Here is a 13,512-nt window from a genome sequence, read left to right on the forward strand (position 1 = left end):
AGACTAACCAACTTTATTGTAGCATAAGCTCCCAAGAACCACAGTTCTCTACATCAGATGCATCGTCAGCTTTCAAGACCCACAGCTCTCTTCATCAGATGCATCTGTGGCTCTCGAAAGGTTACGCTTCAATAAAGTTGGTTAGTCTTAAAGGTGCTACTGGACTCTTTAGTATTTTGCAACTACAGACTAACATGGCTAACTCCTCTGGAAATAAAAACCAGACACCACTTCGACTCCCTCAAATGTGAAATGACAGAATCCTAACGCAGATCCAATCCTTGTGGGCTGAATACCCAGAAAACCCACGATAGGTGAGCATGCAGAAGAGGCCAGTTTGGCCCTTGCACCCTTGTTTCCAAACACCCTCCATTTTGTTAGCCCAAATCAATCCCCCTCCCCATCAATGCATCTTCCACTCTGTTTTATTATAAAAATCAACATTTTATTTGTTACAACGCCATGTATAGTAATAATTGAAAAGGTGGGTGGGAAACTTTTTACAAGGTTTATATACAGTCTGCAAGCAAAACATTTATTTTACAATACAAAAAAAAAGGGAATTAGTGAGTGAAGAGGACTGACCAAATGTTGGTCATAACAACATAAATACATTCTTGCAAAGCTCCATCATACAGAAGTCGATGAAGAAAACAAACACGCTGGAATTTTTAAAAAGACAAGGACAAAGCAATTAAAGCTTATGAACATGGAGGAAATTAAAAACAAAACAGATTCAAAGCAGCATCAGATCCTTCACTTGCAAGGCTCGTTTAGCTTATAACGATGGTACCCTCTTTATTATGAAGATAACTTTTTTCACTGATTGGCTAAAAGCAGTGGCAGATTTAACTAGATTGACCAATGTTTTTAGGCCTCCAAGAGAAAGCAGGTATACTGCACCCCTTTAATCTCCTCTGCTCCTAATGTGACAGAGTAGGCGGCTTCCCACCCCCTCAGCCGTCTCCCCCTTTAAAGTTGGGAAGGGATGCTAGAAAAATTCATTAATGTATTTTACACTGACAGTATTTGGTCGGAAGTATTTAAGGCAAAACATTTCAGAAGCTGATAATCAGCAGACGCAAATACATTTCAGAAAGAGTGCACATACAGATTTAGGATTTTTCATTTTAGCTGCAAATACACAGGTTTTACTGAAATCCACAAAGCCTATTAAATATGTGTTTGACTATTTTAGTCTTAGGTGCTTTTGAGTGTCTTCATTCCTTGACATCCAACAGAAGGAGGTTGGCACATATAGGCCTGATCCAGACAAAAACTGTAATTCCTTTGATTTCAGTGGGTCAGCTGCTCTCTGCCCTCCTGAGATCCCTGAAATTTAAAAGTGCTCAAGTCTGCAATCCCTAAGCACTCCCACAGAAGGAAACAGCAGCAGGAGTTGCAAAGAAGGGACAGTGTGGAGCAGTGATAGTAGGGAAGAATTGTGTAAGGGAAGATTGCAGACAGAGCTGAAGAGGCAAGCCGAGGAAAAGCAGTCCTCCAATCTTGCTCCATCCTCAGATTTTGCAGATGTTGTGTCAAAGAAGCAGTCGGAGGCTTGCCCTCTGCATCCCCCTCAGGTAAGCCTTCTCCTGGCTCACGTGGTGTTGAGAGGCAACACGTGAGCCACACCTCAAATGAGAGAAAGTGTGCAAATTAAGGCCACAAAGCAGAGCACTCAAGAGGACACATCTTCCTTATGTTTAAGGCAGGCCCTGCTCCACACCCCCTCTCCTGTGCACAGGAACGGCAGCTGTTGGTGGCTCTCCTTTCCCGGGCTTGCCTCTTGCCTGCACTGCTTTCACTGGACGCAGTTGGCACATCAGAGCATCGAGCTAATCCTGATTAATTCAAATTCTCATAGGAGACAAGTTTTACCATTCCTACTTTTGATTTAAAAATACCCACATGGTAACAAATATCAAAAATAGGCAGTCCTGATACTGCCATGGAAGAGGATACCACAACATAAGCTGAACCACCTTACAACAGAAATTGGCACAAAACACACACATACACACACACACATGGCAAGAAGATTGTTGCTGATGCAGTACAAGCTTTTAAATTGAGATGAAGCAATGAAACAGTCAATTCCCCAATGTGAATTTATATATGCAAACTCCCACACAAAGTATCCCTGAAGCATGACTGCCTACCAATTCTATAGTCCGTGTTCAACATCCAATAATTTTCACTCAGTGGCTACTTCACTGAGGTTCCTTATTGACTTACATCAAAACACCCATCTTTTCAGGAGATCCTAAGTTTTACCACTTCAAAGAGCAAAATGGACAGATTCAACCTTCTTATAGCTCTGAAATGAGGCCTGCTTTAATCCAACTACTCCCCCCCCCCAAACATTGTACAACCTGGCCTTTGGTTCCAAAAGTTCAAAGAAAATTCCAAAATCTGAGTTGCCACACTAACACAATAGTATGAAAGTAAAGTTCTTTATACTCAGTGGGCTTTGCCTGTAACGTAACGCATTTAGGAATGCAACGCAGAGGTTTCATTCCAGCACCTCTGAGCACATCTAGGGACTGTTTATTTCCACTGGATATCCAAATGCCAGGACTTTCCATGAAGCTGAAGCTGAACTTCCGACAACGGAGATGATGAGTACAAGTTTGTGCAAATTCTTCTGAAACCCACAGAACCAAAACCAGGAATGCCTGTAGTCTGGCAACTTCTTTACATTTTGAATGGCAATTGTGGTTGCTATGGTTCCACTGGTGTTTTCCAAAAGGAAGTGTGCGGCTCATGGCTCCAAATACAGTGGAGCTGCAGTGAACCACAATTCCCCACTCCGTGGGCATGGGTGAGTTCATCCTTTGCATGTTTAATGCAGCAGGCACAGGTCTAACTCTGGAGCAATCATGGCCAACGTGTGTACTGTTGCTCTTAGTGAAAGCCATCAAACTTCCTGACATGGGCAGAGAATACTTGTTAAAACCAGCAGGAGAGTGCCTGATGCTCTCTTTTCATGACAGTAAGATTCAGAGACTATCTTGGGAAAACCTGAAGGGAAAACTGACATTTTCATTACCTAAAAACATTTTTAAATGTCTGCAAACTCCAGTCATTCTGGCAACTGTTGCTGGGAAGTTTTGCACATGTTGTGTTTCTGCTATTATGCAAAGGTGCCAGAAAATGAAGACGCAGCATACAGAGGTGTCTCAACACAACCCCTCCACATATTATGTAAATATATAACGCATCATTAGGCAAAGGATATCCTTGAAAAGACATACAGTGGTCTATGCTTAAGAACTGAAATTATGCCACATGAGAATTAGTGGGATGTTTAAGTCAGAATCCAAAGTCTGGCTCCTCAAAACTGCATCAACAGGAAGGCAAAAAGTTTTTAGCAACCTAATTGTCCAGAGTGCACCCTGACTGAAAAAAGTTTAAAATGCTTCCTAGTACATATGCTTATATAATGTACATATGTATATATAATGTACATATGTATAATATACATTATATACACACAGAGATGATTTGTATACTGCAATATTCACTATATACTGAAAGTACTGCAAGAATATAAGATTAATTTACATTAAAGAATTCAAAGTTAAAATTTATAGTTTATATAAATATGTCACCTATATTATTACTATGTTGTATAAAAACATGACAATGGTGGCGGGGGGTGGGGCACAGAAATATTTTGAAGATCTGGGATGAAAAGTTACTGAGGTACAGCAACGGTTACCTTTGTCATTGGCCTGAAAACAGGACTGACACGGTATGAGAACACAATCCTATTGCAGAGGCAGGGAAAAAGCTCCTCTCTGTGTTGTATATGTGAAAACACGCAGAGAGAGACACACTCACACACACACACTCACAAAGGGCCTGTTTATTCATTACTCCCCCCCTCCCCCCGCCCATCACTCACGGTAAGGCACCAGCCCTCATGTTCTCCACCCCATCTTGGGTAAAAACTGTAACATGAAAACTAGGAGATCCCACATTTACCCAAACTTTGGATCTTCCTGACTCTGCATGAAAAAAGCGAGGCATCCATGAAAGAATATGCAGGCTGAGGCCTGATCCTGTTCTCCTCACAGTCCACGTGCTAAGTGAACCAAGCCCAGAAGAACTAAAAAACCCATTTAAAGCCTTGAACAAGACAGCTGAGCTCTCCGAAAAGGACAAAAAGCTGTTTGACTACTTCAGACGATCTGAATTAAGCAGGTTCAACATTCTCACTGCGGTGACTGCTGTATTCTTGTAGAAAATAAAGCCCTTTGTGTACCGTTATTTGTTTGTTAGAACAGTTTTCTTCAAGTTTAATTTAAACTGCTGGCCCATCAAAGTTAAAACGCAAGAGGTGATTTGGCTGTAGCTGCTGCTCCATGTCAGACTCTTTTCATTCTTCGCCTTGCTCCGAAAAGCATTTCTTTTTTTGGCATTTGGCTCATTGAACAGCGACACACTCCACGCCTTCCGTTTCCCCTGTGCTCAGTCACTTCACTGATTTAAGGCATCTTCTTGTGTTCCATTTGGAAAAATAATAAAAAAAACTCCCACACTTCTGTGTACAAATTTTTAAAAATTTCTTATGGCACAAAGCAGCAGACTCTGTTTTAAGAAAATATATAAATAAACCTTCTACCCCCCCCCCTTCTATACAAGTTTTCCAGTATCTGCTCCCCACACTATTTAATAATTTTAATTGTATACACTCTGCCTCAGACCCTCCCCCCTCTTGATAGGAGCACTCAGTATTTACACAGTCAGGTTGGAGGCAGTCAAAGGAGGGAGGCTGTCTCTCAGGAGGAGTCTGTGCACGGGGAGGGGGGCGGCGGATACAAGTGATGTGAATAACTCCGCTCTGTGAATGGAGATGGCGGGCAACTCTCGTAGTTCTCCTCTGCTGACAAATACTGGCTGCGTGGAGTTGGAGGAGGGGGCACAGGCTCAGAATCATAGTTCAAGTCACTGGTATAGCCCTTGCCCACTGCAGTCATCATCCGACGGCTGGGCGCATAATCGCTGTCACAAACATCCGTGCTGCATGGTGTCGTGGGAGGGGCAAAATGCCGGTAGCTGTACGGCCTGTAACTGATGCAATGAACATGAAGAAGGGTCAGTACCTTAAAGCATCTTCACTGAGATGTCTTCACTGAGATGCTGTAGCAAAGTGGTTAAGTGGTTCAGCTGCAAATCAGCACTCTGCTTGTTTGAATCTCACTACTGCTATGAGCTCAGTAGGTGGCCTTGGGTAAGCCACTCCTGGCCCGGCCCAGCCCAGCCCAGCTCCCCAGTTGCATTGTGGGGATAATAACAACACTAACTTGTTCACCGCTCTGTCTAGTAGAGCAGAATATAAGCACAGGTATCATCATCATCAGCAGCAGCAGCACTTTTGTGATCTTGTAAAATCAAAGGCATTTGGGACTTATTTCTTGTGTGCAAACTGGAACCTCTAGCCTAAAACCAGCAATGATATATCAAAAGAGAGCCTGCTAGAAATGTGGAGAGGGCGGAATAAAAATCGAAAATAAATAAATACAATAAATAAGCCACAGGCCAGCATGGCTCTTATATCTAGGCCACTCTGCCTGAAAAAAATGCTGAAGTGGGCTTGTCTTTTAGCCTTTTCAACCATGGCAGGTAAGAAAAGCACCCAGATGCCCAAGCAAGTCCCCAGACAGGAAAAGGAAGAATTTCACATGTAGACTTCATTATGCAGCATGACTGTCATGTATGCCAGCATACCTGCCAATACTGTGTTTTGCATTTTGTGCTGATCGTAACTGTTTGCCAAAGTTGTATTCTGTTATATCACCTGAGCGTGTGTAAACTGCTAACATGAAATCTACAGAAGGGCTAGTGGCGCCTCTCTGTTATCTGTTGAAAATATTTACTTTCACTTTTATAGCAAGTGTCCTTGGATGCAAGCTGCGACGTATCTTTTCTTAGAGACTGGGATGATTTCACTTTGTACTCTGTCTAGCCTAAACTAATCAGTTCCCATGTAACTTCATTGGGTTTTCGTGCCAGAATGTCAATGGACCCGAAAGGTGGGAAGTTTCCCTATATTTAGTAATGCCTTTGTTTGAATTGTCACTTCTGCCAATTGCTACCTTTGTGTGAACACCTTGGACTGTATAGATCTCAAATAAAGTTGCTTCAACTGGAACACCTGTGTGTGTTAACTGTGGAGAATTTGAAGGGACCTAACTGGCAGGGACTGACAATGACATCAAACTGATCTAAAAACTTAGGGCTTGCTTCAGATGCTATTTCAGTAACTCAGACTTACATGTTGTATTTCCTTATGAGAGGTAAATAGCAACAGCCTCACCATTCTCTCATTCAGCCCTATATTTGAATACTCATGCTAATTCAGTTCAGCTGGCACAAAGAAAGGTTATAAAGACAGGAAAGACTGTGAACCAAACTACACAAGGCAAATTACCCGAGTTTCTGCAAATGATCGGAACTATGTGCGCTCCAACATGCCCGTATCGACTTTTCCTGAAGTTGGGCACATGTCTTGGAACTTCAGTCACTGCACGTGTCTTGAGACTGCAGTCTATGCATCTAGTTGTGTTTGCGAGGGTCCATGGTCATAATCAGTGAGTCGCCATTTCAAAGCGCCAATTTTGGGCAGCTTCTGCTTTTTGCCCTTAGATCCAGCTTACCCCAAAACTATTTTGCTTTTATTCTGGCTTGTTTTAAATTTTCTTGTTTTCTAGTTCACGCTGCCTCCTCCCTACTCCTCCCGCCTGCACCCTCCTTCCCCCTTAACTTCCTCCTCCTCTCCATGCAGTATCTTTTGGTCGGGATAAGGAGGGGGTAGGAAGAAAGATTGTGGCAATACGATTAAGCATCTGAGCGAGAAATATGCCTAATACATGAACCTGAAAAGGACAGGCTGGGGGGTATTCATTCTCCAGTTTGGCTCGGAGCCAATACAGAGCAAATTGGGTAAAATTCAGCCGTTGTTTCCAATGGGAAATCCAATTCGGGGCTTTCTGGGAGGGTATTTTGGATTGAATTTTACCAAATTTGCTGGGGACCTACTCCTAACTGTCCTCTAACGACCTCCCAAGTTTCATGAAGACTGGACCTCGGGTGTGTGTGTGTGTGTGTGCATTTTATGAACCCCCAAAGGTGCCTCCAGCCACCTTCAATCTCCATTATTCCCTATGGGGAAAACTTTGCAAGCAGAATCCAGAATTTGCATAGGACCTATTCCTAACTGTCCTCTAAGTACCCCCCAAGTTTCAGGGGAATTGGAACCTGGGACCATGATACGTGTGTTTCTGCAGTGGGGGCCCGTTTCTCCCCTCAATAGAAACAAATGGGGTGGCTGGGAGCACCTTCTTTGGAGGGGGCCATAAAATGGCTCCCCAAGGTCCAAAGTTCACAGAAATTGCAGGGTACCTACTCCTGACTGTCCTCTAAAGGACCCCCCCCCCCCAAGTTTCACGAGTATTGGACCCTGGGGAAGCTATGATCCATGATTTTCTGCAGTGGGAGTCTGTTCTCCCCACAATAGAAACAAATGGGGTGGCTAGGGGAACCTTGAGGGGAGGGGCATAAAATGGCTTTCCAAGGTCCAATGTTCCTGAAACTTGGGGGGGGGGGTCTTTAGAGGATAGTTAAGAGTAGGTCCCTTGCAAATCCTGTGGGTTTTGCTCACAAAATACCACCCCAACTACCTAGACAGCTCCCCTAGGTAGCTGCCCTAGTTTTCTCCATATGGAATGGAAATTGGAGGTGGCTGGGGGCACCTTCTTTGGGGAGCCATAAAATACCCCCCAGGGTTCAATCTTCATGAAACATGGGAGGTCTTTAGAAGACAGTTGGGAGTATGTCTCCTGAAAATTTTGTAGTTTCTGTTTTGCAAAATGCCACCCCCATCCTCCTGGATAGCCCCCATAGTTTTCCCCACAGGGAATAATGGAGATCGGAGGTGCCTGGGGACAAACAGGCAGGAAAGAGTGATTCTTACTGACAGCAAGAAACGCTGTTGCCGAGGCTCCTGAAGTTCACCAAATTCTACCACTATGTGCATAGTGCAGCCCCTCCCCCGCATGTGTCTGGCACCCATCTGACAGCCTAGAAGGACTAGGAGGAAAGCCCGCCGATCCATCGATGGAATCAGCTGCCTAGGGAGGTGGTGAGCTCCCCTTCATGCACAAAGAGGAAGTGCATCATGGGATACCGTCCTTCGTCTGGGAGGAATGGGGACGAAACCCATGCCAGCCTGAACACGGGATCGAGTGCAGTGTGACTGCAGTGTGTGAATGAACAGGAAAACAACGGGGAAACACAAGTAAGTGCATTCACATTCCCTACGCTTGTAATCTGTCTTGTGCAGTTTGGCTCTGTGAGCAAGAACTGTTTTCAGCTCAGCAGACAGAAACAAAAACCTTGAGAAACTTACAGTCTGATTCGGCAGAAGGCAGCTTTGGGTGTTCACACCTGTTTATTCAGCTCAGACCTGACTGGCAGCACCAAGGATGTAGCTTACCTGATGCCTCCTCCTGCAGCAACAACCGACAGCAGTGCAGGAGTAGGCAACTGGTGAGAAGACATCAATAGCTGCTGCCACGGATGGGTCTGAGCAAATAACAACAACGACATTTGATTTACATACCGCCCTTCAGGACGACTTAACACCCACTCAGAGCGGTTTACAAAGTATGTTATTATCATCCTCCCAACAAAACACCCTGTGAGGTGTTGTGGTTCTGCTTACTCCTGGCTGCCAGTGACCCTTCAAGACCTGGATCTTTCTCTGTAATGGCCAGTCCATCCCTGATTGCTCAAGAGCTATAAAGGATGCTACTAATATCATTTATTACCTGTATGATCGATGGGTAGAGGGGCTGTTTGAAGAATAACCAAACTCCATAGTGTAATGGGAACGTTCAGTAGCTGGTGATGGAGGCGGATTCAAAATCTTTTAAAAAAGCAAATGCAAAAGAGGTGTCAAAGTTATCAAAATCAAGGCAGAGGAAAAGTTTGGAACACAGCAACTCTTCTTTCTCGATCCTTGTGCTTAATGTCTTGTGTTGGGGTTTGCCTGATGACCAGACACAAATGCCAAGTATGTCCTGTTGCCACTGACTTAGTCGGCCAGGTGGATGATTTAAGAGATCCTCCATCCCCTGGGAGGCTGAGTCAATGACAACAGGGCATATGTGTAAGCAAATACAAGAGATCAAGCAAACCCCAATGCAAGACACTAACCAAAAGAAGAAGCAGATGACCCTGATCTAAAAAATCATGGCTGTAAGTACGGTTACGAAATGCCTGTAATTCTTTCTGCTTGCAGATGGACCAGTCAACTGACATCCTATCCCCGCCACAAGGCACTCTGTACATGCTCAAAGGCATTGTTGTCTTAGGTTCAAAAATGAAGGAAGATGAAAGCACTTTGTTTCTGATATTGCAGTTGGTCCTGTTCAAGGTTGTAATCTACCATTTTCAGAAACATCCTTTAACTTTCCCTCTCCCTCTCCTTTTTTGAAATTAGCAGCTGCTGTTACAGCCAACAGACACTCTGTATCTGCAGAGTGGATCCTTGGATTTTTGCAGCTGTGATGGGAAGTGCAACAACAGTGTGGTGTAGCATTTAGAGTGTTGTATTAGGATCTGGAAACCCCAGGTTCAAATCCCCACTCTGCCATGGAAGGTTGCTGGTGACCTATCCTGCAAGGTTGTTGTTAGGATAAAATGGAGAGGAGAATGATGCAAGCTGCTCTGGGTCTCCACTCTGGAGAAAGGCGGGGGGGGGTATATATGTACATAAATAAATAAACAACACAATATGTGGTATGAACATAGTTTCCAAAACGCTTTCTGCCAGGGAGATTTTGTGCCTTATATGCCTTCCAGGAGGAATATCAAAACTGAAGGATGCGCCCAAGCGATTTCTTGCTTGTACCATGTCAAAGCAAAGAGCTGAAGCGCAAATAGAGTGAATGCACCCTATTAAGATCTACAGAGCTAGAAATCCTTTATGGACTTTGTTTAAAACATTTCCAAGCCATTTCTCCAGAGACCTGTTTAAGGCAGCTTCCAGTTAAAACAAAACAAAACAGATCAGGGCGTAAAACAAACACTGTGCGGCGTTCTACAATGATAGTGATAAAACTTTCCCCTGGCCACAAGGAGGCCCTAGCACAGCTAAAAAAAAATAAAATCATCATAGTCAAAAGCCTGGGCAAAAAGGAATACGTCTCGAAGAGAGTAAGGCAGGCACCGGATGAGCCCCAGTTTCAGAGCTGGAGAGGCAGAGAGTCCAACTGAGCCTGTGACCTGTTGCCACTTGGACATCACGGACACAGAGAACATTTGCTTCCTTTTTGAGCTCTCCCATCAGAAGCACTGATGTTTTCTCATTGATTGGGATACTATTTTTCCTGTGGGGAGAAGGCCAGTACTTGATAGCCATAATGGGAGAGAATGAGGATGCCCAGTTCTGGAGCTACTCTGTAGGGCTGCAGTGTGTGCATGTGCGTGTGCATGTGTAGAGACAGAGAGAATGAATATGTATGCATAATGTATGTATGTGTAGTAGAAAGTTGTAGCTGACAACATTTGATTTATATACTTATATACTGCCCTTCAGGATGACTTAACACCCACTCAGCCAGCTTACAGGTGGTTTGCCATTGCCTGCTTCTGTGTAGAGACCCTGGTCTTCCTTGGAGGTTTCCCATCCAATTACTAACCAAGGCTAACTCTGCTTAGCTTCTGAGATTGGGCTTTCACCATCTGTGTTTTTGCTTTGATTGAGCACAAAACAGGACGTTGCACATTCTCTCAGCCTCTTTCCTCTACTTTAGACTTCTTTGGACCACATCTTCTACACAGTGGCTACCACTGCTGCCTGGCAAAGCACGTCAGCTGCTGTCCCTAAGCTCGTTCTGTGGTGTGTGCACAGACACAGAAGCCTTTAGCTACTAAACCTGATACAGTTTTTGCGCCACCCTGAACAGTGGCAGAGGGATTTCTGGGAAAGTACTTACTGGTGGGAAATAAGTGCCCTTGGTACTTGAAGAACTACTGGATGAGGCCCCAGTGACGTGGGCTCTGTCATACGGAGGCCCGCTGCTTCCACCCATGATGCTGAGAGAGCTGATCACAGATTTACCCCGGGACATTCCTAGGGAAAGAAGATTCAGCTTACGCAACATTCCAAACCGTAAAACAGCCTTTGCTAAACAAGGGCATGGGGGGGGGGGGCGGAGAGAGACTGGAACCCAGTACTACCTACACAAACAAACTTTTATTTATTAGTGGCCATCCTTCTTCCAGGCTGGCACACTATGGGGCAGACACTGCAGAATAATCCCTCTCATTCTACCACATGAAAAAATTCCCATTGAGGGCCAGCTCTGTGCACAAACTTTGTAGAGCAGCCCTCAGATGAAACAAGGTGAGGAAAGACAGCTCAGAAAAGATCAACCGAAATCTACAAAAAATGCTTGCTCACTAACTCTGCTTAAATTACACTTTATGGATCCTACTTACAACGCACACTGCTGGGGTGGACGTGGACAAATAGGCTCCTTTCTGCATTGCTGGTGGAACTGCCCACTGATTTCCCAATATTGTGTTTTGATTTTTAAACTAATAAAAAAATTACAGGCTATACTATCCTTCTTAGCCCTGAATTAATATTCCGCAATTTATGGAATAATCCTGGCATCCCAAAAATCTGGAAAGATTTGACCTCATTAATGATAAGTGCAGCCAAAGCTATCATGTCCAAATCCTGGAAATCTAAAGTTTCTCTCTCAATGCAGCCATGGTTCAATAAAATGTGGCAATTTTTCACAATGGAAAAGATCACAGATCGCATCTCAACCGCTGAAAACCAAAACTTCCAGTCCAACTTTTATGAGAGATGGTGTCCTTTTTTAGAGTTTACTCAACACCATAATGAATGCTTGAAGTCAGTTCCAGACGCATTTAAAATTATGGCAATTTATTAAGTCAACTAATACAACCTATACTTTTTCTTTTAGACGACCGTATACCTACCACTGTTAAAGTTAATACTTTAACTGTTTATAACTATATATTAATACTGTCCAGAGTAGTCGTTTTGTTAAGTTATTGTTATACTGTGTATTGTTGAAGGCTTTCACAGCCGGAGAACGATGGTTGTTGTGGGTTTTCCGGGCTGTATTGCCGTGGTCTTGGCATTGTAGTTCCTGACGTTTCGCCAGCAGCTGTGGCTGGCATCTTCAGAGGTGTAGCACCAAAAGACAGAGAACTCTCAGTGTGACACAGAGATCTCTGTCTTTTGGTGCTACACCTCTGAAGATGCCAGTCACAGCTGCTGGCAAAACGTCAGGAACTACAATGCCAAGACCATGGCTATACAGCCCGCAAAATCCACAACAACTATAGTTATACTGTTCAGAAAAACTTTCAAAATAAACAATTTTTTAAAAAATGCTTGCTCACTAAAAAATTTTCATAGGTCTCCATCAATGTTTTGCGAACACTGCTGCTTTTCCTTTCCTACGGCATCCAAACATGATGCTTGTTGTTATTTATTCCTCTCGTGGAATATTAAGCACAACGAATAAATGTAAATTTAAAGTGCAAGGTGCAATAAATATGTGGTATCAATAAATAAAATGAGTATGAATACTATACTATAAATAACAAGAATAATCAAAAATAGTAACATTCAAGATACAAAAATCACACTATCCCCCAATGAGTTGGGTTACAAAAGTCTCTGTTGCCTGCCACTCCTATCCAGATGTTCCTGATCTACAGGTAAGTGAATAAAACAACACAACTTGTATCCATAAAAATGGAGCTCTGACTCCTGGAAGCTCATATCATAGGAATCTAGCTGGTCTTTAAGGTGCTGTTGGACCCAGATCTTGCTCTATGAAACAACACAATGTGCAACAAAGTTCTAGAAACTAACCAGGGAGAGATCCAGAGAGTGAGCTTGGGTGAGGCACATAGCCCAGAGGTACAGAAGCTGGTCCGTGCACTATGTAGTCATTGGTCATGGTTTCCCCATCCCCTTTCATGCGTGGGCACAACACCCTCTGGCACACAAAGTACATAGCACCAACCACAAAAACGGTCAGGATCACACCAATGATGGAGCCAATCGTATTGCTGGTTTGTGGAGCAGGTTCCTCTGTTGTGTCTGAGACCAAGGAGAAAAATTAAGAGACATCAAATGTGCTTCTTTCACAGCTGCGATCCTAGAGCCCTTTTCAGCCACTGCCTCCTAAAGATCACAATCCCACACAAAACTAAGGGAAGGCAAGAAATGCGAGGGAAATCTCTGCCCTCGGCCTTGGGTGAGAGGGGAAAGTGGTCTTCCTTCATGGCCTCTGAGAACTGGGAGAGAGTAGGAGAAATATGAAGATCTAGATGAGGAAAATAAAAGTTCTTGTGTTTCTTATGTTTTGGTTGTGGAGAGGCTTATCAAAATGGCACACACTGCTCCCAGCTGTACTATACAGAATGTTCCACAGCATGGACAGCCTGCAC

General features: G+C 43.8%; 1 protein-coding gene across 1 annotated transcript in view; it reads right to left on the bottom strand.

Moving 5' to 3' along the window:
- Positions 1 to 2,738: 2,738 nt before the first annotated feature.
- Positions 2,739 to 13,512, bottom strand: part of LRP6 (LDL receptor related protein 6) — a 146,539-nt gene continuing 135,765 nt past the window's right edge. The window contains exons 20-23 of the mRNA XM_055000293.1: positions 12,932 to 13,162; positions 11,007 to 11,143; positions 8,835 to 8,932; positions 2,739 to 5,076 (exon numbers count right to left, since the gene is read on the bottom strand). Coding sequence (XP_054856268.1) covers positions 4,785 to 5,076; positions 8,835 to 8,932; positions 11,007 to 11,143; positions 12,932 to 13,162 — 758 coding nt within the window. The 3' untranslated portion in view covers positions 2,739 to 4,784. The remainder of the gene's footprint in view (positions 5,077 to 8,834; positions 8,933 to 11,006; positions 11,144 to 12,931; positions 13,163 to 13,512) is intronic.

The sequence above is a fragment of the Eublepharis macularius genome, chromosome 16 (genome assembly GCF_028583425.1).
Source record: "Eublepharis macularius isolate TG4126 chromosome 16, MPM_Emac_v1.0, whole genome shotgun sequence".
In the NCBI taxonomy this organism is placed as follows: domain Eukaryota; kingdom Metazoa; phylum Chordata; class Lepidosauria; order Squamata; family Eublepharidae; genus Eublepharis; species Eublepharis macularius.